General features: G+C 37.3%; 2 protein-coding genes across 2 annotated transcripts; both read left to right on the forward strand.

Annotated features, from left to right (window-relative positions):
- The first annotated feature begins 12,138 nt into the window (after positions 1-12,138).
- LOC117914713 (serine/threonine receptor-like kinase NFP) lies at positions 12,139-15,804 on the forward strand. The gene is made up of 2 exons (XM_034830162.1): positions 12,139-13,896; positions 14,902-15,804. Exons 1-2 carry the CDS (start codon positions 12,766-12,768, stop codon positions 15,637-15,639), a joined length of 1,869 nt encoding a protein of 622 aa, XP_034686053.1. The 5' UTR covers positions 12,139-12,765; the 3' UTR covers positions 15,640-15,804.
- Positions 15,805-20,481: 4,677 nt separating this feature from the next.
- Positions 20,482-27,016, forward strand: LOC117914831 (transcription factor UNE12-like). Its single transcript, XM_034830318.1, has 7 exons — positions 20,482-20,963; positions 21,164-21,256; positions 21,946-22,065; positions 22,515-22,580; positions 24,425-24,490; positions 25,186-25,263; positions 26,228-27,016. The coding sequence occupies exons 1-7, from the start codon at positions 20,676-20,678 to the stop codon at positions 26,456-26,458; spliced, it is 942 nt and encodes a 313-aa protein (XP_034686209.1). The 5' UTR covers positions 20,482-20,675; the 3' UTR covers positions 26,459-27,016.
- Positions 27,017-27,323: the final 307 nt, after the last annotated feature.

Here is a 27,323-nt window from a genome sequence, read left to right on the forward strand (position 1 = left end):
TTCCCCTTCTTTTTTGAAGAATTTCTGAATTCCTTTATTGATCGTTTAGGTACACACCATACACATATATATACACAACTGACTGAATAAGAAAAAAAATCAATCTAGCTTGATTATTTTAGGAAACTAAATCATCCTAAATGATCTCTCCTTCTTTATTCCTAAAATACTTTCCTAAATTAAAAAACCCTAACTTTGAATGTCAAATTTCAACACTCCCCCTCAAGCTGGAGAATATATATCATATAATCCCAGCTTGCAAGTTAAGTCTTCAAAGTTAGGCCTAGGTAAAGCTTTGGTGAGGATGTCTGCGGTTTGGTGCTTGGTAGGAACATAGTTCAATCTAACCGTCTCACTAGTCACCTTCTCTGTGATGAAGTGTCTGTCAATCTCAACGTGCTTGGTCCTGTCATGATGCACGGGGTTCTTTGCTATGCTTATAGCTGCCTGATTATCACACATCATCAGAATTGGAGATGAACTCGTTTGCCCCAGTTCACTAAGAACCCTTTTTATCCAAATCCCTTCACAGATTCCCTGTGCAAGAGCTCTGTACTCAACTTCTGCACTACTTATGGCTACAACTGATTGCTTCTTACTCCTCCAGGTAACAAGATTTCCCCAGACAAAAGAACAATATCCAGAAGTAGACCGCCTGTCAATGATGTTTCCTGCCCAATCCGCATCTGAGTATACTTCAGTGTCACGGTTCTCTGTCTTTCTGAAGAATAGACCTTTCCCTGGTGTCATTTTTAAATATCTAAGAATCCTGTAGACTGCTTCCATGTGTTCCTCAGTGGGGCTGTGCATGAATTGACTTACAGCACTCACTGCAAAGCCAATATCTGGCCGAGTGTGTGAGAGATAAATCAAGCGCCCGACGAGCCGTTGATATCTCCCCCTATCTACCGGTGTACTTTCTTTCTCGATACCAAGTTTATTCTGACTATCCATAGGAGTATCAATTGGTTTGCATCCAAGCATACCAGTCTCCTTAAGAAGATCGAGTATGTATTTTCTTTGAGAGACTACAATTCCCTTCCTTGATCTAGCCACTTCCATACCAAGGAAATATTTCAAATTTCCAAGGTCTTTAACTTCAAACTCCTCTGACAAATACTTCTTCAAATTCTGTAATTCCTCCATATCATTCCCAGATAGAATAATATCATCAACATAGACTATCAATATGGCCATTTTCCCGGCATGAGACTTCTTAACAAATAGAGTATGATCAGCCTGACCTTGTTTGTAGCCCAGCTTCAGGACTGCTTTTGTGAATCTATCAAACCAGGCTTGGGGAGATTGTTTAAGGCCGTACAAGGATTTTTGGAGTTTGCAAACCTGATTCTTTGCCATACTTCCTTCGAAACCAGGTGGTATTTCCATGTAGACTTCCTCTTCTAGGTCACCATTTAGAAACGCATTTTTTATGTCCAGTTGTTGCAAGCACCAATCTTGATTGACAGCCAATGAGAGAAGAATCCTGATAGTGTTCAGTTTTGCAACAGGAGCAAAAGTCTCCTAATAGTCTATCCCATAGGATTGCGTAAACCCTCTAGCTACCAAATGAGCCTTGAATCTCTCGACTGATCCATCTGCTTTGTATTTTATGGTGAAAATCCACTTGCACCCCACGGGCCTCTTCCCAACCGGCAAATCTATGATAGTTCACGTCCCATTCTTCTCAAGTGCATCAATCTCATCTTGTACTGCCTTCTTCCATTCTGAAATTTTTAATGTCTCTTGTATTGTGTTGGGAACCTGAGTATCATCAAGAGAAGTAGCAAATGCTCTGTAAGATGGTGATAGCCCTTCATATGTAACATAATTCCCAATTGGGTGATCTGTACATCTCCTAACACTCTTCCTCAATGCAATCGGCAGAGTAGAATCATCAATGCTGGGAATTAACACCTCTTCAGCCCTATCCTCACCTATGTTCTCTTCAGGAAGACTTGAATTGGAGTCAATATATTGGCCACATGTTGACTGTGATCCGTGCTCTAATTCCTGTCTTTTCCTCCTCCTGATGTAAACTTGTAAGTTCTCATTAGCAAGTTGTGGGGCTATAGGTTGAATAGGCATGGGAGACTGGATGGTCACAAGAGATGGCTGGACTGATGACGGTATGGGTGTGGACAACTCAGTGGGCGCAAATTGAAGATGATTTGGTAACTCTGAGTGAAAAGAAGGTACACCCTCAAGAAGAGACTCCCAAACTTGATGTTCATTCATGCTCTCCCCCTGAACATGAGATTTGGGATAGAAGAAGACATGTTCAAAGAAAGAGACGTCCATGGTGGTGTAAAATCTTTTGTTGGTTGGAGAATAGCATTTGTACCTTTTTTGGGTTGGAGAATACCCTAGGAAAATGCACTTATTCGCTCGAGGAGCAAATTTGCTACGATTTTGAGGATACACATGAACGAATGCCGTGCAACCAAATACTTTGAGTGGTAAATCAGAAGAGGCTGCACGGGTGTGAGGAAATTGTTTTAAGAAAAGTTGACGTGGGGATTGAAAGGTAAGCACTCTGGATGGCATACGGTTAATCAAATAAGTAGCTGTGAGAATAGCTTCCCCCCAGAAATAGTTTGGAACATTAGAGGAAAACATAAGGCACCGGGCAACCTCCAAGAGATGTCTATTCTTGCGTTCAGCCACCCCATTTTGTTGTGGGGTGTCAACGCAAGAACTTATGTGGATAATACCGTGATTTTGAAGATAAGTACTGAGACTACTAGTAAAGTATTCCTTTGCATTATCTGACTTGAGGACTTGAATTTTGGAATTGAATTGATTTTGAACCATAAGATGGAAGGTTTGAAAAATGTGCCCGACCTCTGACTTTTCTTTCATAAGGAAAACCCATGTTACCCGTGTATGATCATCAACGAATGTCACAAACCATCGAGTGCCAGAAATATTTTTTATCCGGGAGGGACCCCACACATCACTATGTACTAGAGAGAAAACAGTCGAAGGTTTGTATGGGATTTGAGGATAGACTGTTCGAGTATGCTTTGCAAACTGACAAATTTCACAGTGATAAGATGCTGGATTTTTATTGATAAATAATTTGGGAAACAATTTTGCAAGGTAAACAAAGCTAGGATGACCAAGGCGATAGTGTAACATTATAATCTCACTATCTTTATTGACCTTAGAATTTGACACAGAATTGAAAGACTCTAACATACTCTGAGACTGTACGCAACTTGCTTGAGAGACTTGGTTTGAGAATTGGCCACATGAGAGGAGGTAGAGCCCGGAACACAGTTCAGCACTGCCAATCATCTTCCCCGATTTCAAGTCCTGAAAAACACACAAGTTTGGATAAAATTTAGTAACACATTGGAGATCACGGGCCAATTTGCTAATGGACAAAAGATTACAATCCAAGGTTGGAACATGGAGAACAGAATCAAGATATAAGTCTTTAGTAAGTTTTATAGAACCTGTCCCGGCAATTTTTGACTTTGAACCATCAGCAATATGGACGGATGAATGACCATTACTTGGCTTGTAATTTTGAAGAATGGTAGCATCTCCTGTCATGTGATCAGAAGCACCTGTGTCCACTATCCACGACTTCATTCCTCCTCGATTAGCAGTGAAGGCTACACCGGTAGTACTGCCACTGCCAACTTGGCTTAATAGTTTCTGTAGCATCTCCATCTGCTCTTTGTTGAATGGACTCGGCTCGGGAACAAAGGTGCTCTCAGAGTTGGCAGCCACGTGTGCTTTGCCATCTCTGTCAGACCGTGGCTTTGGTTTCTAATCAGCCGGTTTGCCATGAAGCTTCCAACAAGTCTCCTTATAATGGCCTGGTTTCTTACAATAATCACACCAAGGCCTATCCCGTTTCTGACGATCTCCACCACTACTATTAAATGACCGAGTCGCAAGGGCAGAGGCATCCAATGTTGGGGCAGGTTGCTCTTTGGATCCCATCATCACTTTCTTTCTACTTTCTTCACGCCTAACTTCTGAAAAAGCCTCCCTGAGACTTGGCAGGGGTTTAATGCCCATGATTCGGCCTCTAACATCATCCAATTCCCTGTTTAGTCCTAGGAAAAACTTGAACAGTCTCTTTTGTTCCACAATATTCCTGTATGTTGCTGCATCATCAGGACATTTCCATGAGTGAGTCTCGAATAAGTCAAGGTGCTGCCAATACCTTGTGAGTGTGTTGTAATACTGAGTAACTGTCTGCTCTCCTTGGCGGAAGTCATGTAGGGCTTATTCAACCTGAAAAAGTTCTGAAATATTTTCAGAACTTGAGTAAGTTTCTTTGGCTGCTTCCCATATGTCCTTTGCAGTCCTAAACAATAAGAAATTTTCACCTATGTCATTATTCATGGAATTGATAAGCCATGACATGATCATGTTGTTTTCAATCTTCCACTTCCTGAAACCCGGTTCTGTAGTTTCTGGCATGACTGCTTCTCCAGTGAGGTACTCATCCTTTCCTTTACCGCAAATGAACAGCAACACAGATTGTGACCACTGTAAGTAGTTATGGCCATTTAATTTGTGTCCTGTGATGAGAATAGGAGAGGAATCACTACCACCAAGGTTTGGAATTTCAGATCTGCCTCCTAATTCTGGTGACGTGACGCTGGATACTTGTGATGATGCCATTCCGTATTTCGTCATGGACCGGAAAGGTAGAAGAACACTTCCCAAGGCACGTGCAGGGATTGGAGTTGAGGAAAAATAGCCGGAGGACGTTGGAAAAGCTGATCGGAGGGCTCGCGGAGGCAAAAAGACCCCAAAAGAGGCACGTGCAGGGCTTGGATGGCAGAAACAGGTACGTAGGGTGGCTGGTCGGCGTCAGGCGAGCTTGGAGTAGGAAGCGCGTCGCCGGAAAGTGGCTCACGCGCCGGCGCGTGAGATGCAGTCGCCGGTCGGAAAAACGCGCGTGGGAGGCGCGTGGATGGTTTTCTGGCTCCGGTGTTTTTGGAAAAGTTGTAGATCTCCTCCAGATGCTCTTTGCGGTGTGAAAAAAACCGTCGCCGGAAAAGTTCACCGGCGGTGAATGTTTTTCTGACGACGATTCGACCGACCGGAAAGCGTTTTCCCCCTTGGCTCTGAGAACAGGGACTGATGACCGGAATGAGAGATGGTCGGATTGAGAGATGGCCAGAGAGATTTGGTCGGAATGAATGATGGCCTGAATACGAGGTGGCTAGAAGGGATTAGGGTTTCAGAAAACTGGCTCTGATACCATGAAGAATTTCTGAATTCCTTTATTGATCGTTTAGGTACACACCATACACATATATATACACAACTGACTAAATAAGAAAAAAAATCAATCTAGCTTGATTCTCTCCTAAAATTAAGAAACTGAATCATTCTAAATGATCTCTCCTTCTTTATTCCTAAAATACTTTCCTAAATTAAAAAACCCTAACTTTGAATGCCAAATTTCAACATTTTTCAATGGGATAAAGCTTTGCTGCATTGAATTGGTGGAACCTCTTGGTGGCTTCAAATATAGAATGCAACTATTATTGTGGCTTATAGGAAGTATTATGATGCACCAGGTGCCATGAAAAAACATAATTTTATTGTCACATTTGCCTCCTATAAACGTTAGGACTTGAGTAGATAATAATGGATTTCCTTTTGTATTGTGCAAAGAAATTGAAAAAGATGTGAGTCCATGATATAGCAGAATCATATGCCTGCCCATTATGGATTCGTTGTTCATTTTAATGTGTCCAGACAGGTACATTCTTTGTAGATTCCTGATCAACTTGAATGACATTTACTAGCACATATAGCACAGGAGTATATGTGCTTGTTCTTGTGTTTTATCCATGCTAAACTGGAATATCCAGTCCAGGCTACTAAAAATATCTAAAAGAAATCTGTAAACCATGTATGCAGCTAGCATGAATAGATAGAGATTCAATTTTGAGCAATCTTCTAAAAGCTGCTAGCCTCTTGAAGACTGTTGATATTCCAAAAAGTGTATATAAGAAACACTATAATTTTTCCTGATCAAAAAAAAAAAAAAGAAACACTATAATTTTTCATTTTTAAAAAATGGAGGAGATTAGAGAGAAGATGAAAGTTGTTAGAATGGATCCAGCTTGATAAGCAATATTATTTTGTACTCTTCAATTCAAGTACCATCGCATGTTAATCCTAGTAAAATTTCTTTTTAATCTTGTAAACTTCACTCAGTCACCGCCGTTTGTTTGTAAAGGGACTTTGATTGTGTATTTATACTTCTTCAAATTGATAAATTGTGGTTTTTTCATTCATACTTTCATTCGTTCATGTACAGAGTATATATAGAGGGTAATCACCATTCTAAGAATGGGAAAGAATGATACAAGGAAAGAATGATATAAGGAAATAACAACTAATATCCTAATATCTCAACTTTCTTAATATCTCAATATTCCTAATATCTTAATATTCCTAGTATCTCAATATTCATAATATCTCAACTTTCCTAATATCTAAACATTCCTAATATCTCAACACTAAATGATATAAGGAAATAATGATATAAGGAAAGCATTCTTAATATCTCAACACTCCCCCTCAAGTTGGTGCATAGATGTCACACATGCCCAACTTGTCTAAAAATTTTGAGAACACTTGACTTGAGACAGCTTTGGTAAGGATATCGGCCAATTGATCTTCTGATCGAATCTTAGGCAATTCCACAATCTTATCATCCAACTTTTCCTTAATGAAGAATCTATCCACCTCGACATGCTTTGTACGATCATGTTGTACTGGATTATGAGCAATATCACATGCGGCTTTATTGTCACAAAACAATCGGATTGGTTGCCTAGATAGGTAACCTAAATCTTGTAAGAGGAGTCTTAGCCATAATGCCTCACAAAGTCCTAGAGCCATACCTCTAAATTCCGCTTCTGCACTTGAACGAGCGACGACATTCTGTTTCTTACTTTTCCATGTCACAAGATTACCACCTACAAAGGTAAAGTAACCAGATGTAGATCGCCTATCATCCACTGCACCAGCCCAATCAGCATCAGTATATACTTCTATACTCTGATGATCAACATTTTTTGCGAATAAAATTCCCTTCCCAGGAGCATTCTTCAAATACCTCAAAATACGCATGACTGCATTCATATGTTGTTCTCCAGGATTATGCATGTATTGACTCACTACACTCAATGCATAAGCAAGATCTGGTCTTGTATGAGCTAAGTACATTAATCTCCCCACAAGTCTTTGGTATCTTCCCTTATCGGTTGATACTTGATTAGGCTCAACACACAATTTCAGACCTTCTTCTATTGGTGTATTAATAGGTTGACATCCCGACATTCCAGTCTCCTGTAAAAGATCTAAGGCATACTTTATTTGAGACAGAAAAATTCCTTCACTTGATCGAGAAACTTCAATCCCAAGAAAGTATTTCAGAGGACCTAGATCTTTCATTTCGAATTCTCTAGATAGATAATTTTGTAGAGCTTTTCTTTCTTCAGGATCATTTCCTGTAACTACCATGTCATCCACATATACGATGAGTGCCGTAATCTTACCATGTTGCTTTTTTAGGAACAAAGTGTGATCTGAATTACTTTGACGATAGCCAAAAGCTCTCATTGACTTTGTGAACCTTCCAAACCATGCTCTCGGGGATTGCTTCAACCCATACAATGACTTCTTCAATTTGCACACCTTCTGACATTGCTTTTCTGACACCATGCATCCTGGTGGAAGATCCATATATACTTCTTCAGATAACTCGCCATGCAAAAAGGCATTTTTCACATCAAATTGTTGTAATGGCCAATCTAGGTTTGCAGCTAAAGGCAGTAATACTCGAATTGTGTTGATCTTAGCTACAGGTGCAAATGTCTCTGTGTAGTCAATTCCATAAGTTTGAGTGTACCCTTTTGCTACCAGTCTTGCTTTAAATCGTTCAATACTACCATCTGCCTTGTACTTCACAGTATAGATCCAACGACACCCAACTGGCTTCTTTCCTGGTGGACATTCTACGAGTTCCCATGTTTCATTCTTCTGCAATGATTTCATCTCTTCATTCATGGCTGCTTTCCACCTTGGATCAGCTAAGGCTTCCTGCACACTATTAGGAATAGCTACAGTAGATAATTGATTTACAAATGACTTATTTGATTCAGACAAACGATGGGTAGACACATAGTTGCTCATGGGATATTTGACTTTAGTAGACAATTCAGGTTCATATGTGGGTTTAGGAATACCTCTATTATGACGATGTGGTAACCGTTTCATGAATGGATTATGCTCCAAATTAAGAACACCCTCAACAGACGACGATTGGTTTGGTATTTCAATGAAGACATCTTCGGACCCAAATTGTTGACCACTCATATCCAACTCACCCACTTCTTGGTTCACTAGTTCAGATTGTCCAGATTCATCTTCCTCAAAAATATGATAATCATAATCGAGAGTCTGAATTTCCTTATGGTACTCCCCCTGAAGTTCAGACTCAGATGAAAAATACATTGAATCTTCATGAAACACCACATCCATTGTAATATACATTTGTCGAGTTGGAGGATGGTAACATCGATATCCCTTTTTGTGCAATGCATATCCAACAAACACACATTGCAATGCATGGGAAGTTAACTTGGTGCGTTGGTGCTTGTGTAGATGCACAAATGCCACGCAACCAAAAACACGAGGAGGTAGATTTGGGACGGTTGGGGCAACTACGGCATTAGTAAGAGCTTGGAGAGGTGTTTGAAAGTTAATTGAGCTAGAAGGTACCCGATTGATCAAGTATGCGGCAGATGTGATTGCTTCTCCCCAATAAGATATTGGTGTTTTTGCTGCTATCAAGGAAGCACGAACAACCTCTAACAAGTGTCGATTTTTTCGTTCAGCGACTCCATTTTGCTGGGGTGTATTGGAACAAGTAGTCTGATGAATGATGCCATGTCCTTCCAAATACTTTTGAAGATCAGAACTTTGATATTCTCCACCATTATCACTACGCAAAACCCGAACCTTTGCATTGTATTGAGTTTCAATCATTTTATGAAATTTTTGAAACAACAAGTTCACTTCATCTTTGGTCTTCATCAAGCATAACCATGTCATTCTGGTACAATCATCAATAAAAGTAACAAACCAACGTGAGCCACTCAAAGTTGGGACTTTGGATGGGCCCCAAACATCAGAATGTATAACCATAAAAGGAAACGGACTTTTATTCAAAATTAACGGAAACGAAGCACGATGACTTTTAGCCAATTCACAAATATCACAAAGGAAACCAGAAATATCACTCTTTGCAAACAAACTAGGAAACAATTTTTTTTAAATAACCAAAGGAAGCATGTCCCAGACGTCGATGCCACAACCAAATTTCAGACTTTTTCTTCTCCCCCTCAAATCCATCTGCCATTAAGGCTTGTTGCAACTTATTTGAATCCTTTGACTGCAAGTCCAAGTAATAGAGTTTTCCCCGTTTAATACCACAACCAATCGTCTGTTTTGTTTGGATGTCCTTAATCACACAAAATTCAGGCCAAAAAATGACAATACAAGATAAGGCTGTAGTGATTTGAGAAACTGACAAAAGATTGTAATCTAAAGATGGAACAACTAAAACAGAATCCAAATTCAAAGTATCAGTAAGAGTTAAGGATCCTTCCCCAATAACTGGGGTTGTGTTACCATTGGCTGTGGAAACAATTTTTTGTGAGGAAGGTCTAAGGGGTGAAACCTGTCTAGAATCAAAAGTCATATGATCTGTAGCACCAGAATCAATTATCCATGTACTATTAATAACAGGTGTAAAAGTATTTAAAAACTTATTACCATGATCAGTAGCGGCTACCAATGCAGAGGCTTTCTCAGCAACATTAGCCTCTGTTTTTATTTCGGCAACAATTGCAGTCGAGGTTTTCTTGGAATCCTTCTTCCGTTGATCACGATTATTATAATTAATAACAAAGTGTTGATAGCCTAAACATGATCTAAAGGTCCATGGTTCAAACCCTCGGTTCCTTATTGTTTTCCTGGTCATACCAAGAGTCGTTGCTTTGAAATTGTGGGATATCCAGACTGGTGGGACCAGTCTTATTGCAGTGAGTGCATTTGAAGGTTGGCTTATCAATATTAGGGCTTGTCTTAGGATGGTTGATCGCTGTCGGACTACCATAGCGACAAAATATCCAGGATTTCAGTTCCATGGCTCTGATACCATCTTCAAATTGATAAATTGTAGTTTTTTCATTCATACTTTCATTCGTTCATGTACAGAGTATATATAGAGGGTAATCACCATTCTAAGAATGGGAAAGAATGATACAAGGAAAGAATGATATAAGGAAATAACAACTAATATCCTAATATCTCAACTTTCCTAATATCTCAATATTCCTAATATCTTAATATTCCTAGTATCTCAATATTCATAATACTCAACTTTCCTAATATCTAAACATTCCTAATATCTCAACACTAAATGATATAAGGAAATAATGATATAAGGAAAGCATTCTTAATATCTCAACAATACTTACATCAGCTGCAAAGTTATTTGGTTCTTGCATGTAACCATCTTTTAGTGTCCATCTCAAAAAGAAATCATGTGTCACATTTTCCCAGTTGTAGGGCATGTGCGTTTGGGGGCATCTTTGTTGTCACTGATCCTCATCCAGTTAACCAAATCAAGAGTTCTTAGCCTATCTTTTGGAGAGTGTTCAATTGTAGGTAGCCCTTGGCTTTGCCCCAATTCTGTGATCAAGTTGTGATCTCATGTGCTACCACTAGTCTGCCTAGTCCTTTCAGATGTCCTGTTTGTGTTGTGTCTGCTCATGCCAATCTAATTGCTTATTCAGATGTGACGCATACTTATATTTACACACAAAGATAGGGTTTTAATGGGTGAAGCTCCCTTTTATATTCAAATTATACCCCTGCCCTTTTACTTAAATTAGTTCCTGTCCATGATTGTTTACTGATTCTTCTGTTTATCTTTCATAAATATTGCTTTTTGCATCTAGAACGCCGCTGTTGTAGACAGTTCTTCAGTTTTGTTCTTCTCTAGATTTCCTATGAATCCTCTGGCCTAATTTGCTTCCAGCTGCCCACTTTAGCTGAGAGTGACAGCAGAAGGTAAGATTATGGTTCCCATTTAATGAGCATCCATATTTTTCTGACATAGGGACACATTTTTCTTAAGCAGTTGTTATCTCATAGCTTAAACACTCCAGATTATGTCATAGGGAGGGAAAAGGTCCATAAGAGTGGGCTTTACATGTCTGAATTTTGCAACTAGTCACCTGGTGAATTGCCATCCTAGTTTGTTTTATGCCATAATGTTGGTTTTGTGAAAGAGACGCATCCCTCATCAAGGTCGGTGGTATTTATTTTTGGGTCCCATAAAAGCTTCTAGCAGCAGCAATTGTAGTTCTTACATAGAAACCCTAATGGCTATTACCAATGTTAAATTCTCACTCTCTCTTTATATTTGTTGTTTAGTTGTTTATTAGGATTATGCATTTGGGTCTTGTTTGAGATGACTTATTTTTCACTTTAGCTATAAGTTGAAGTAGGAGTCATAATTTTTACCCAATAATATTGGTATCGGCATAAATAAAACAGGCATAAAAGCTCTTATTGAGCTTAAAGAGGAGCTTTTACCTTCTGAGAAAGATCACAAAAGAAAGATCATTAAAAATCTGAACTGAGAACTGCCCCTTTGTTAGAAACAATGACAGGGGTTATAATTTTTTGAGAATTCAGGAAAATCATGGTTTGATGTTACTGGAAAACCAATTCAAAGGATCAGTTTGAGTCATTTTGCTTTACTGGGATAATAAATAGAAGTGCCTCAAACGAGAAGGTGGGTGGTTAAATGTGAAGTCATAACGATGGGATAGGTGGGATTTGAAAATTTACGTTCATATTTGATTAGATTCAATTTTGTAATGAATAAAGTACAGTTATTTGGTAAGTTTTTCCAACATGGTATTTGAAAATAGGAAGCTTTGTAGGATAAAGCTTTCAACAATTTTTCACCATAACCAACATTTCAAAGTCAACGACTCTTGTCTTTTTTACTTGCTCTATTATTTTTATTTTTTTTCAACCTATTCGCACTTATTTATCGAAATTTTATCCATTCAAATGACGAAATATCAAAGAAAGGCTATGCAAGTGGAGGCTGCCGCGGGGGTGAGACTAATGCAGACTTGGTAATAAATGATGGTGGTGCGTGGTGGGCGGCCTCTTTTGACACGGCAAGCTGTCTCAGGCCACCATTTTCAACCTCCACTGTGGAAAAGGCCATCGGGCTTATCGTCTTCTTCGAGACTCAGGCGCACGTGATTCCCTTGTGAACATCTGGTATTTTTCCCACTAGGTCATGGATTGAGAGCTATGTGAATCGACAACTGGGAGAGATATTATATTGCAGGGGATCTCTGATTGGTTTATATTGAAACTGCCGTAGAAAATTTTCATGTGCGGATCGGACCAACATCCTGGACAAGACCCATTATACGATAATGGAGTATGGGGCAATCAGAAGCGCATTCAGTGCCCATGAAGTCATTAGACTGACTGACGAAAGGGCGAAGGTCCAGCATCCCATTTAATCATCTTGACTAGAATATTGACGAATCACAAATCACAAACCTCCATTATTAATTTCATTACTACTAAAAAAAACTCCTTATAAAGCCCAAATCAAACCCTGTCCACCCCATAAAACTTGCTAGTTGCAGCGCCACAGGGTCAGGAAACATGAAGCTCAAACCCCTAAACCACACCGTTTCTTCTCTCCTGCTGTTCTTCTTCCTCTGCTCCCTCCATCTCCACTACTCCCAGGCCCAGCCTGAACCCAACGCCACCGGCTACCCCTGCTCCGCCAACCTCTCCTCCTACCCCTGCCACACCTTCGCCTTTTACACTGCCACTTCTCCCAACTTCCTCGACCTAGCTTCCATTGGCGACCTCTTCTGGGTCAGCCGCCTCATGATCTCCGAGCCCAGCAACATCTCCTCCCCGTCCAACCCCCTTGTCGCCGGTCAAAGCCTCTTCGTCCCTCTCAATTGCTCCTGCAACTCCGTTAACGCCACCACCGCTATCTCTTACGCCAATCTCACCTACACCATCAAGAGTGGTGACACCTTCTACCTCGTCTCCACTTTCAGCTTCCTCAACCTCACCACCTACTATTCCGTCGAAATTGTGAATCCTACTCTCGTTCCCACTGCTCTCGATGTCGGCGATAAAGTCATTTTCCCGATCTTCTGCAAGTGCCCCAACGAAACCCAGTTAAGTAACGGAGTGAATTTTCTCATTTCCTATGTGTTTCAGCCTTCTGATAACTTGACTGGTGTTGCTGCATCGTTGGGGTCAGATACAGCGTCTATAATAGACGTTAATGGAGATAATATTCAGCCCTTCCAGACCATTTTCGTGCCGGTTTCCCGGCTTCCAAACATATCACAGCCTAATGTGACCGCTTCGGTGGCGACCTCTGTTCGGAGGGTTGAGAGAAAGGGGGTGATTATAGGATTGGCAATTGGGTTGGGAGTGTGCGGGATCTTGTTGGTTCTGTTGATTGGGGTGTGGGTTTATAGACATGTTATGGTGGAGAAGATCAAGGAAATTGAGGGAGATAAGGAGAGGCCTTTGATTGGAAGAGGGACGGGGTTGAAGGCGGAGGAGGTGAATTTAATGGCCGATGTTTCGGATTGTTTGGACAAGTATAAAGTGTACGGGATTGAAGAATTGAGGGATGCAACTGGTGGGTTTAGTGAGCGTTCCCTGATCCAAGGGTCTGTGTATAAAGGGTCTATTGATGGAGAGCTCTATGCCATCAAGAAGATGAAGTGGAATGCCTATGAAGAGCTGAAGATCTTGCAAAAGGTAAAAAATTTCTCACATACATTTCTCCACATATGCCATAGTATAGTTTTGTTTACACTGCCATCAAGTACTTCTAGCATATCAAGAATCAGACCACTTCAAAATTTTCAGAATCTTCTGAGTAAAAAGAGTTTGAATTTAATTACCCAAAAAATAGTTCTATGTTGTCATATGCCTGATGAAATTTAGCCCTGTTTGGCAGCCTCATACTGGTTATATTTGCTTCAGTTTGACTAGGTTTATAATTTTAGGAATACAATCAAAAGCCTTCTGCTATTTTTTTACAAATTCATCAATTATATTTGTCTTTCTTATTCCATAGGTTACTGGGATTATAGAGTGTGCTTTGTTGAGATATTAAGAATGGAGTATGCGAACTTAGTTGGAAACAGCCCAATGAAATCCATGAACAGAAAAATCATAATTTAGAGAGGAAAAGTAGAAGATATTGAAGGAAATTGGGAGTGAAAAATGTAACATTGGAAGCGATAAGGACACCAGTGCAAGAACCACCATTATGAAAATGATCCTTCCCGATATTTAAGTCCTTACTAATAAGATAATGGTTAGGTGTAGTGATCTGTCTAATTATTAGCTTTAAGGTCTAAAATAATCAATGCTTAGGTCAGAAATGTTAATTAATTGAGCTAAGAAATAGTGTCATTTTGACTTGTAGCTTTGGATGATAGTATGCCTGCCAAAGCAAAGTGACATTCAAATGTTTCTTTTCTATTTGATTTTAATCTTAATATATCATTTGGATGCCCTCTGGAAATTAACTTGCTCTGTTTTGTTTCATAGCACTTGAAAGAATAATGCATTATTTAGATATCAGAAAGACTGAGCTATCATAAAAATTAATCTTAAGAATTTATTCAAGGGTAACATTGACTTGATTCCTTGAGGCTCGTAACCCTTCAATATTTCACTGGTTATGCTTGAACATTGATCAAAATTCTCTCTTTTTACGAGTAACAAAATTGTGATTCATTTTGCATTATGAAGGTGAACCATGGCAATCTGGTGAGGCTTGAGGGCTTCTGCATAGACCCTGAAGATGCAACTTGCTATCTAGTTTACGAGTATGTTGAAAATGGATCTCTACAGTCATGGTTGCATGGAGACAGGGATGAAAAACTAAACTGGAAAAATAGGCTAAGAATTGCTATAGATGTTGCAAATGGCCTCCAATACATTCATGAGCATACGAGACCGCGAGTTGTGCATAAAGACATCAAAAGCAGCAATATTCTATTAGATGGAAACATGAGAGCCAAGATTGCCAATTTCGGATTAGCGAAATCTGGCTGCAATGCCATAACCATGCACATTGTTGGAACCCAAGGTTATATTGCACCAGAGTATCTGGCAGATGGTGTAGTTTCAACAAGAATGGATGTTTTCTCGTTTGGGGTGGTTCTGCTTGAGCTGATCTCAGGGAAGGAGGCAGTGGATGAAGAGGGAAGGGTTCTGTGGATGAGCGCAAGAGGAATTTTGGAGGGGAAGGACGAGAAGGTGAAGGCAAAGAGAGTGAAGGATTGGATGGACGAAGGTCTTCTTAGGGAGTCTTGCTCCATGGACAGTGTGATCAATGTGATGGCTGTTGCCACTGCTTGTACACACAGAGATCCTTCAAAGAGGCCCAGCATGGTGGATATTGTGTATGCTTTGTGCAAGTGTGAGGATTTCTTCTTTGACATATCTGAAGATGGATTGGCTCCCGCTGCAGTTATAGCTAGATAGATTGATCGAATAGCAAGCACTTCACAGCATCGGCACGCTGTGCATAAAAATAACATGATCCATGTTTTTGAATTTTGATTAGATTGGGACTGGAGGACTGTGTTTAATAGAGAAGTCTTTGTTTTTTGGTTGAATATAAAAAGTCAAAATATTTGACTTTTTCTATTAAGCTAAAAGTAACATGTTGATATCATCCAATATAACTAAACTGAACCTATTGATAACAAGTTCATTTTAGCTATGTTGGATGATGTCAATAAGTTACTTTTAGCTAAATAAAAAAAGTCAAAAAACAAACACCACTTTAAGTTAAGGACACTATGTATCACTGCAAACGAAGCATATATAAACTTATTTGGGATTGCTTTTAACTTCTATGTTTGCCATTAGAAGTAGAAGGAAAAGTCATTACTGTTATTGTGTGGTAATAAATTATCATTTCTTGGTTAAATAGAAGTTCCAATTGATGATGAAAATATCGGTAATTACGAATATATCGGTACTTAGATTTTATGGATATATCGGAGATTTATTGACAAATATTTTGATACAAAATATCGATAGACCAAAAATTCATCAAAATTTATGAAAATTTAAGAAAAAACTTTTAAAAATGAAATTAGAAATATAATAGACATTTTAAAATTGTTTTATTGAAGAAATCAATATATGTATGATATGATTTGCGATATTAAATTTAATTAGATAGTGTCGGCGGATAAGAAATGTGAATTTTGTAAGTGTAGACTCATTATGAAGTTAAATTATTACAAATATACTAATTATGTGATTTAAATATATTACTATGTTAAATGAATTTACTTACCTCTATTAAAAATATATTAATTAATTATAAAAATGTACTAATTTAAATTCAATGTTATACTAATTTTAAAATGTACTAAGTTAATTTATTCTCAATATACTATTATTACACTTGAATATCAAAATAAAATAAAATTATTAATTTAAAACTAAATTATTGCAAATATACTAATTATGTTATTTAAATATATTTATAATTTTTATTTTAAAATATTGGTACATTTTGATACAAAATATTTTTATTTAAAAATATTGATAATTTTATTTATAATTTTATATTTTTTTTATATTTAATTAGTATACAAATTTAATTTTAAGATAATTAAAATTAACTTATTTATAATAATTTAAATTTTTTACCGATTTTTCACATATATATCTCCAATATATCCCCGAAATTTTAGCCATTTTTTCCCATTTAGGGTTGATATTTTGCTTATATCACCGATATATCCATGATTATATATCGTCGATATATCACCGATATTTTTGTTAGACGATATATCTTACCTATATATCGTATTCACCTTCTTTAATACACAATATATATCCCGATATTTTCTTCTTGGTTCCAATTGCCTTAAAGACAAGATCATTTCAACATCTCACTAGATCAATTATTTTTCCAAAGTTTTATTTAAAGACAGGATTTTGGAAACTTTGTAGACACCTTGATGATTGACATAAAACTGTTTTTGTTTCTTTTTCCATTTTTTTTTAATTTTTTATTCTAGACTAATATTTCTAGTGGAAAAGTTTAAATGTGAGATTTTGAAAACTTCGTATGCACCACAAATGATCGACATAAAACCGTTTTATTTTTTATTTTATTTTTTGTATTCTAGGCTAATATTTCTAGTGGAAAAGTTGTCTTTTGACGTTAAGACAATACTTTCTTTTTTCTAGAAAGCCATGATTGGAATTTATGAGCCTTTTTTTTCCAAGGACCCTCATCTACATTGATTATATACTACTCTTCTCACTAGATGCTCAAGGCCAAGTTGAAATCCTATGGTAGTTCAAAACTCGTGTGGCATCATGCTCACTAAAAAAAGATGCACATTGCTCAAAAGGAATGAATTCTTTAGAATGACTATCTCTAGTGGGCAATTCTCTTACTAGCCCTATAATAGTCTAATTGGACAAGTTCCTATACTAACTCATGTTCGTAAAACATATCTAACAATTTTAGGAATTTTCAGTTATATGATTAATTTTATCTCACACTCTCCCCATATAGGAAGTCACTAAGGTGGTATTTGTATTTTTGGCTTTTTGTTAAAAGTAATTTGTTTTTAGAATTTAAATTGTTTGTTTTTCTACTTTTTTTATGACTTATTATAAACTTTTTACTAAATAGAAAATGCCAAAATATATAATTTTTTCTAAATAGAAAAAATAACATATTGATTTTTTTTTACTTTTTAATACTTAATAGAAATAAAATATTACAAAAACAAACAACTTAATATTTAACACTATTAAGCATTAAGGTTCAATTTAAAATTAAGTAAAAAAACAAACACCATCTAAGTTCTTTTTTCAAGAAACAAACTCCTCGATTGTAAGAGCATCGTGTCAATGTAGTATAAGAAATAAAGTGGCTTTTCAAGAAACTACCTCATCTAACAATTCCTTCACATGGTATGAAAATTCTCTAAATGGATGCCAATGATGAAAATTGTTTACTTTCTTCTAGAAGAGATCAATGGAGAGCCTCAATTATATGGTTACAAGACTAGAACATTCAAGCAATTTGAGACCCATTCTCACTCAACATTTAAAGAGATACCAATGATGAAGAAAGGTATTGACAAATTCTAGTCCCATTTAATAGGACAACAATTTCTCATGGAAATGGACATATCCTTATTCCCATGAATGCTCTAGTTCAAGAAAAAGATGCTCCCATAAACACAACTCCTCAAATGATTAAATTGGTTCTCACAATAGGACTTTATACTTAAACATATCAAAAGGAAAACAACACTTTGGCAAACTTCCTCTTAAGGCCTTAACTTTTGATCATCCTATTGTTACATTGGCTCCTAATGAACTTCATGAGTTCATTGAAGGCCTTCAATCAGAGGTCCAAGAACTTATAGCTTCACCTTGGTACATCCATAACTACTAAATTAACATTTGAAACATAGTAGCAAAGTCATAGACAAGATTAGTTGCTTAGAAATAGCAATCACCACATTATGATCATTATTAGAGATTCTAGCATATTTGGAAATTAGATTGTTTTGAGGACGAGGAGGATAAAAACAACTAGATTTCAAAAAACCAAAAGAAAATTGGGTAATCCTACCATTAGACATCACTCTAGCCATAATGGTATTGATATTATAGTAGTAACAAAATAATGAGAGCTATAGTTTCTTCTAATATTGGATCTAGCATTTTTTTTTTATTTACTCTCTAAAGAATGTTAGCTTGACAAATGTAGTTCTCATTTTTTGTTAAGATGATCTACCATTGAAGTACAAAAGACAGTAACGAACTTTTGTTCTCCCAAACATCTCAGAGGAACCTATTACAAATAAAGAGATGAATTGGATTCTAAAGATATAAGACCTAATGAACCTAATGAAAGAAAAGTAGCATGTAATTGATTAGAGAACTAAAGGAGAAAATTTTAATCATTTATTTTCTTTATTGATCCTAAACCAATGATCAATCTTAGTCCTTACCTCTTTATTCAATGATGGCAACTGTTGAGCATCTAGAAAAGAAAAACCAAATTAGTGATCGACAAATAATTGAAGCAAAAAAATGCAGAAGAAAAGGAATCATTGAAGATAGATGGGAATATCGAGAGTGTTATAACAATGAAGGACTATGGGACCCTCACTATTAGGACACTCTGAACTCCTAATCTTCAGAAATAACAACCATGCCACAGTCAAGATCGTTTTAAGTGGAAGAAAAGCCAAGCAAAATGCCGTCCTTCCTGATTCGAGGGCAATTTTAGAATTCTTCATAGTATAAACATACAAGATATATTGAATAATAACATTTATATTTCACATATGGTTCAGAACTAGATGGGAGTCATGGGATAACATTATTATAACCAAGTTTGTTAAAAAGTTGAGTAAAAGATATCTTCAAATGGTAAACGACATCTCTAAACCATAGGGTCATGGTAAGTCTCAAACCCGTCTTAAAGAAACATTTATTAAGGAAAAACGTAGTACTATGAGAACTATAACCTTCCAAATCTGTCACATTTCTATCTACAGAATGAAGATCACCCAAAGATACTATATACAATCTTAAAATCTTTAATCTCACTTATTGAGGCTTTTGAGAACTTCTTTTATCCATTCTACGCCATAGAAAACTCATAACAAGGGATAAAAGTTAAAACATTGCTTTACAAATAAGAATGAAAAACTCATTAAAGAGATATGGATCAAATCCTTAGAAAAAGAAAAGTCCAACAAGAAAATGATAAAAAAGAAAAATAGACCATATTTAATACTTCGTAGGGTATCAAATTTGACACCTGACACCTGCACCATCATGATCTAGTAATCGTATCAAAAGTGTCTAAGTAGATGTGATTAGCTCTTCCTTCAAAGAAGTCATATAAAAGACTAAAAAAAATTAAAAAAAAAAGGCCTCGGATTTTACAATAACTAAAATTTGAGACATTAGATATTAAAATAACTAAAATTCTCAATTACGATGTATTATTAATTATTAATTATTAATCATCTTACACCTATCAAGGATGGGGAATAGATCAAGGATAACTCAAACTCCGTTAAGAATACAGACCGGCTAGGAGCTTGTCCACAATGCTGATCGAGTCACCCTTTGAAGACAACCTAGGATTATTTGTTTTGAAAAAAGAAAAAGAAAAAGAGAAAAATCTAATTATGAATTATGGGATGATTCATTATTAGTTTCATTTTATAATGGGGAAAGCTTCTTGAGACAATCCTGCCCCTTAATTCTAACAAATTTACAAAGTGAGCCCCAAAATATCATTCTAAAAGTGCGACAACCGAGGAACCGTGTCGGAGCAAGGAAACCGAAGCAGGCCATTTCCCAAACATCTCTTACCGATTTATCGGACGACCTCTCTGTGACCTCTTTCTCCAACAATTTGACCTTTTTGCTAAACCCGAAAACCATCCTCATCTCTTCTTTGCTTCTCGCTGGAAAATCTATTTTCCGTTCCCGTCCATTCTCTAGCCATGGCCACCAACCCGCCCGAAGGTTACGCCGATGATTTTCTGGAACAAATCCTCGCAATTCCCTCCTATCCTGGACACGACCCTAATATGGTGGGAACGGGTTCTACCATGGTGCTGCAGCTGAGTTCAGGCGACGGCTCAGGCCACGTCGCCGGAGGTGGCTTCCAGGGGCCGGTCTTTCCGTTAGGTCTGAGCTTGGAGAGCGGGATTCCGGCGACACAGGTGGCGCCGGGAAGTGGCGAGCGGTTTCGAGATGACGTTGATGCCAGAGGTTCTTCAGGGAGGAGCGTAAGTGGTGATTTGCATTCATGCGGTTAGGCTTTGTTTTTCGTTTCTGTGTTTGTAAGATGGTGAATATGTTACTGTAAGAGGTGTTTTCCGATGGAGGATCGGCGGTTTCTGCTTTTCACGGGCTAGGACGGTATGTTCCGTAAATTGAGAAAGAAAAGGAGGGCAATTGAGTCATAATTTGAGGTGTTTGGTTGCAGGAGAGAGAGTCGGTGCATTTGGATGGTTTGTTTCCGGCGTATGGACATGTACAGTCTCTCTCCGTCCGACCCGCCGTTCCTCAGGTTCACCAGGTTCGGTTCCTGCCCTTTTAAACTTCTATTGCATCTTTTTTCCCCCTTAGAACCTGATCTCTGAGGCACAAAGAGACAGGAAAAAGGAAGGAGATAGCATGACATTAGGAAAAACGTAGAACATGTATGGGTTTGTCCATTCATTGGCTTTTGATATAACAAAATTGGTTAGCACTTAGAAAGAAGGTATCTTCGAAAAGGGCCCCAACCTTTAACTTAGCAAGATCCAATTCAACTGAGCTCTGAACTTAAAACGAGTTCACTGGTTTGAGCTCTAAAATTTTATGCTTGAATGGAGATTTTTCGGTTAGGTGTTTCACTTTTGTTTTGGCAGGTCTCAACATTTCAATTTTTTGTGCCAAATTTCTTTGTTTTATGAAATACTTAGTGGATGAACATCCTGTGTTCGTTTTCTTAGCTTTTTATCTTTCGTGCTGTTTTTGAAGTAAAACTGCAGTGGTTGAAATTTTATTGGACACAATCTGTGCCATTTGTTGCTTGAATCTTAGTTTGGAAGTGGGTTACCTACAAAAATCAGTTCCATAGTGAGTCAAGGTCGGGGGCTTTAGGGTGCTCTGTGCCACAATTTTAGAAAGTGTTTAAAGTGAGCTTATGTGATCCTTTGATTCTATAACTGAAAATTTTAGTTCTTAGGTATTTATTTGCTCCTGACCTAGCATCTTTTGCAGGCTTTTCATGGCCAGCCAACTCCTGTCCCAATTACTGCTGCACCACACCCGCCAGCTATCCGCCCAAGGGTGCGTGCTCGGCGTGGACAAGCCACTGATCCTCACAGCATTGCTGAGCGGGTAATTTGAAATATATGGATATAGATTAGCAACATCACATGATGTTGTGCTGAGACTGTATTTATTTCTAAAGAATGGTGATAAAATGTTCAATGTTATCAAAATGTTGTCTGAATAATGTGATAAAAGAAAAGAAAATGCCCACATTTAAGTATTAAAAATAAATAAACTTTAACTATACTTTTATCATTATTCATATGCGGGTTTTATCATTGTTGTCCTCTCTTTTTTATGCTTGCCTGTTGGCAATACTTTTATCCTCCATGTGTACCTTTTTCTGACAAGCATAGTATCATCTCTTATTTTTCCTATGAAAAAAAAAAAGTATAGGTTTGTTTGGAAAATAGTTTGCAAGCATTGCTGTTTTGTATTTATTCTTACCTCGACATCTCATTACTGTGTTAATGTTCTCTGTACCTATTTCATAACATTCTCTCCTTTAACTGCAGCTACGTAGAGAGAGGATAGCAGAAAGAATGAAGGCTTTGCAAGAACTTGTCCCTAGCTCCAACAAGGTGATTGGCATTTTCCCATTGCATCACTCCATTTTCCATAATTGTTTTTTGTTTTTTGTTTTTTCTTCTATTATTGTGGTTGTTATCTCCTGCACTTATAATTATGTTTTGGACTTGGACAAGAGAGGTATGGTAATTATTTTGTTTCATTACAGCCTGAATTCTTCCTTCTCTTGAATAATTAATTTACTATAGTAATTGTGAAATCGATGGTCCAACATTCTTAATCTTTTAATAAAATATATTATTAGTTATGTAGTTTTCACCTGTTCTAAAGTTTGACACCATTGTAGTGTTGTGCATGTCATCCATGTATAGCAGATAAGAAGTACATGGCCTTTTGTTTTATCAATAATGAGGGAATTTGTTGGGAAAGAAAAGGAAAACTAGGAAAGGGATCCTAGATGGAACCATCCATCTTAGAACCCAACAGCATTCAAGAAAGAGTCGCCACTACTTCCTGGAGCATCCTTTTGAAGGATGCTCTGTTAACCATTCTTTATGCTTCAGAAAAAGCCTGTTCTAGGTATGCATCACAGCACTGCTGGTTGAAACACAGTTTTGCCTTATCCTACATTTGGGGTTGGCAACAGAAATTTGGTTTGCCAATCTTCCTGTGTACTCTGTGGCTCCTTTCTGGAGTACCTTTTTTAATATATTGCTTTTTACCCTTCAAAAAAAAAAAAGAAAAAAAAGAGAAATTTGCTTTGCCAATCCATCCTGTCAAAATTCACATCTGCATATGATACTAATTTATAAATTATAATTCAACTGTTATATTTTGGTTTCACTTGACACTTGGTCTTCCACTGCTCTGAACGTGTGATGATCTCTTAAGTTTATAGCTGATGCAAATTGTGATACTAAATACCATGTGGTTCCTGTTGGTATTTGAAAAAAATCACTTCCACTTTTTCGCAAGTTTTGTTTAAGGATCCTTTAGATACCTTCCATTCCCTAGTAGCATTTTCAAATAGTTGCTTTGACTGTGCTATGATGATTGATTTCTCTTGAGTTGTAACATAGAGTTATGGAATGTTTAAGATTATAAGAAAGTAGTAAAAGTGGTTGTTTCCTTGCTACAAAATCTGTTGAATAGAACATTCTTTCACTTCCTGGCTTAGGAGAATGGGAGATACTGTGCAAGATTGAATGGTGGTTGGAATGTATAGCAATGGAAATGGCAATGCAGTTCTTTGATGGAAAAAACAATTTTCTTTACAGCTGTGGCCCATGTAGAAATTGAGATATATTTTATTAAACCAATGTAGTATTCATTAGATACACTACAAGGGTAATATGAGCAGCATCAGAGGATTCATGGTCCTGGAGATTGCCTAAAACTCTACCTCCATTTGTCTTGTTGAAAGAGTAATTCTAGGAATATGTGGTAATGCTATTGCTGACTAGTTTATTTTATTAATACCCTGACTTCTTAGATGGTTCACTGCATCGAAGTTCTTTCATCTATTTTGTTGGATGCACTGTAGCTTTTTGTGCTCTTAATCCCATTTACATAGGGAATATATCCCATTATTAATATTAGGATTGTGAAACAAGTTCCAATAAGGTACTGGTCACTTTTATACTGCAAGAGAACTAAGGGACTAGATTTGGAAAAATTTTCTAATGGCCTGCCAGTTTCTTTATAAACTAAAATTTAATTTTCTGTGACTTCAATGCTTTTCCATCTTCATTAAATGGTTTGGGACTGTTGTCGCACCTAGTATGAGTTACAAGAGTTGAAAAGGAAAAGAAAATATATTAATATATGATCACCTAATGGGAGTTGAAAACTGCTATGTCCATTGTTGCAATTGACATATCAAACTTTCATTGTGCAGACGGATAGGGCTGCAATGCTTGATGAAATTGTGGACTATGTGAAGTTCCTAAGGCTCCAAGTCAAGGTAAATAGTTTCCTTTCAGTGTTCTTGAGCAGAATCTGTTCTGTCTCCAGCTTGCATATTTGTTTGTATATTTTCACATAGATCATGTGATTGTGGACGCATTAGAAGTATTATGCAGTGTTGTGGATTTTTTTATTCTTAGTGATAAGATTATTTTATGCACTGTTTCTCTTTCTTTTTTACTGAAATTGATAGGGTGCCCATGGACATGTCATTGCAAATTTTAATTAGCAATTCAACTGTTGTAGAAAGTTACCAACTGCTATTCAAAGGCCTCCAAATTCCTAGTGAACTTTTTCCTATGTTGCTTCTAAACAATCCCTTTAAAAATCAAATAGTTGTACTATTACTGTTCATGGGTTTTGGGCCATCCAATCGTTACATGAATCAAGATTGACTGATTTTCATCTCCCAGAGAGATTGATAAGGACCTTTTCATTTTACCTACAATAATGGCCATCCACAAAGTCCTTTTGGCAATTTGATTGAAAAGAATAGTTCTGTAAGTCAAAGGTCCGTTTATCTATGGTCAATTTCTTTCAGAATTTGAATATCTAACCTGCTACTGTTAAAAGAAACTGAGCCATGGTTCATTCATTGGTACAAGGTCCTGCCTATTTTGTTTTCTAAATACTTTGGTGTTTATTTTTCTTAATTTACCTATTTATCAATATCCTCATACCCTACTTTTTCAGGTTTTGAGCATGAGTAGACTGGGAGGTGCTGGTGCAGTGGCACAACTCGTGGCTGACATCCCATTGCCAGCAGTTGAGGTAACATGGGAAAGGAATTTTTTAGTGGTTGCTATCAACTTAGCAAAAACTCAGTTAATGCTTCATGTCTTCATGCTGACATTAGCTTTTTAAAATGGTAAACAGTTTTCCATATTTCACCACTGGAGAAAATTTATGAGGTCTTATATTTTCTTAATCCCTCGACCATGAAGGATTTGTTTGTGGAGTTTATGAATACCCAATTTGTCCTAAAAAAATTCTAGTGCAGCTATGCATGTATCTAGGAGCTATACTTGCTGTCTGGATGATTTGACTCAAATATGTTTCTAATATTAGCTAATATGTTCACAGGATTTAAATAAATCATCAAAATTTTTTAATATTTTATATAATGCATGTGTTATGTACTAAAAAAATGCGTATTGTTTTCAACTTTGTGCACAGGTGTACTAATATCATCAATCCTTCCCTATTCCAGTCATTGGTGTATGACTTTGGCAATGGGAATGCTTATACACTTTAAATCTGGGTTTTTTAAAGCACACGTACAACATACCACCTTCCAAAAACTTGTGCTACCTCAAATTCTGCAAAGTACATCATGAATACAACAATCTTAGTAAAAATAATTGCGTACACTCAAAGCATTTTGTTACCCCTGTTTTACATGTTCTTTAGGTGAAGAAATGGGCTTTTTTTGGATGGATTAAGAGAAGTATCACTAGAAACCAAATATTTGGGTTAAAGCACTGCCACTGCAATTATTATTGGCTTTGGGCAAACTTTTTATGCTGACAAATGCTGCAAAGAAATATGCTAGCTATAGTATGAACACATATAGCAATGTTTTCAAAATGTTTCAGTTTTATTATTACATCATGTTAGGTAAGTTTGTCTTTATATGTCTTTGCAATGTTGTTCATGTTTCCTTTGAGCAAGGTTGTTATGTTCCCTTTGATGATTACTTTCCTTCTTCTTCCTTTTTGTTTTTTGATTAATTAAGGGAGAAACGGGTGAAGGTGGAAGCAACCAGCAAGCCTGGGATAAATGGTCAAATGATGGCACGGAACGAGAAGTAGCAAAGCTCATGGAAGAAGATGTTGGAGCTGCTATGCAGTTCCTCCAATCCAAAGCACTGTGCATCATGCCCATATCACTTGCTGCAGCAATATACCCTGCACACCAAACTGATACCCCTACGCTCATCAAGCCTGAGCCAAATGCTCCATCCTAGACCCCTTGAAAATGCACGTGCCTGTTGACAACTCCCATTGACCCCTAGTTGGCTAATCCCAAATTCCTTAGTATCCTGAATCCATATCCTAAAGTGTTCCTCACTATCCCTTTTGGCAATGCAATCATAGTCAGAAGCCATAGTCTTGCTTTTGCCTCTTTTTATTCTGAGTTTTGTCAAAGAAAGAGTGAATCATGCTTTGGGAAAAAAGAAAAGGCACTTTCATCACTTCTTGCCATGCTCGAGTGAAGGGGGGAAATTTTCAAAGCTATATTGATATGCTACTCCTTTTCATTTGTGCTGCTTGCTGGATGGTCAGAACACTTGTGGTGGGGACTCTCTTTGGTTGATGCTGTGGTCTTGTAAAGCGGATGGGATGACTACGATTCCATGTAATTAAAATGAATTTGAAGAAAGCTGAAATGGATAATGGAAAGTCAATTTCAATGTTATATTGCATTATTTCCAGTCTTGGAGGAGATTGATTTGTGCCACTTGGCTTTTGTGGGAACTGAAAGTGGGGTGTATTCCTAAAAGTAATTTCAAGCATTTCTATAATCTCCTGAATCATTATTGAAGGATGAATAATGGGAAAGAGAGTCTTGAGGTAGTGGTAGACATAAAAACTGAGTTGAGTTCCACCATCTTCTTCTAAGCTTTGATCAATATTTTAGCATTTTGTATGGAGACTAGTCTTCCATCGGTCAGTGGCAAATCCTGTGGGCTTGGACGCCCACCGCGAAACACCTAAAAGCCCTTTTAATTTTGATAAAAATGTTTGCAACTTCCAAGTTGCTGCAACCTTAAAATTGATTATGTTACTAATCAAAAGGCTTATTTGCCACAGGGAAAGGGATTCACCATC

The sequence above is a fragment of the Vitis riparia genome, chromosome 5, assembly GCF_004353265.1.
Source record: "Vitis riparia cultivar Riparia Gloire de Montpellier isolate 1030 chromosome 5, EGFV_Vit.rip_1.0, whole genome shotgun sequence".
In the NCBI taxonomy this organism is placed as follows: domain Eukaryota; kingdom Viridiplantae; phylum Streptophyta; class Magnoliopsida; order Vitales; family Vitaceae; genus Vitis; species Vitis riparia.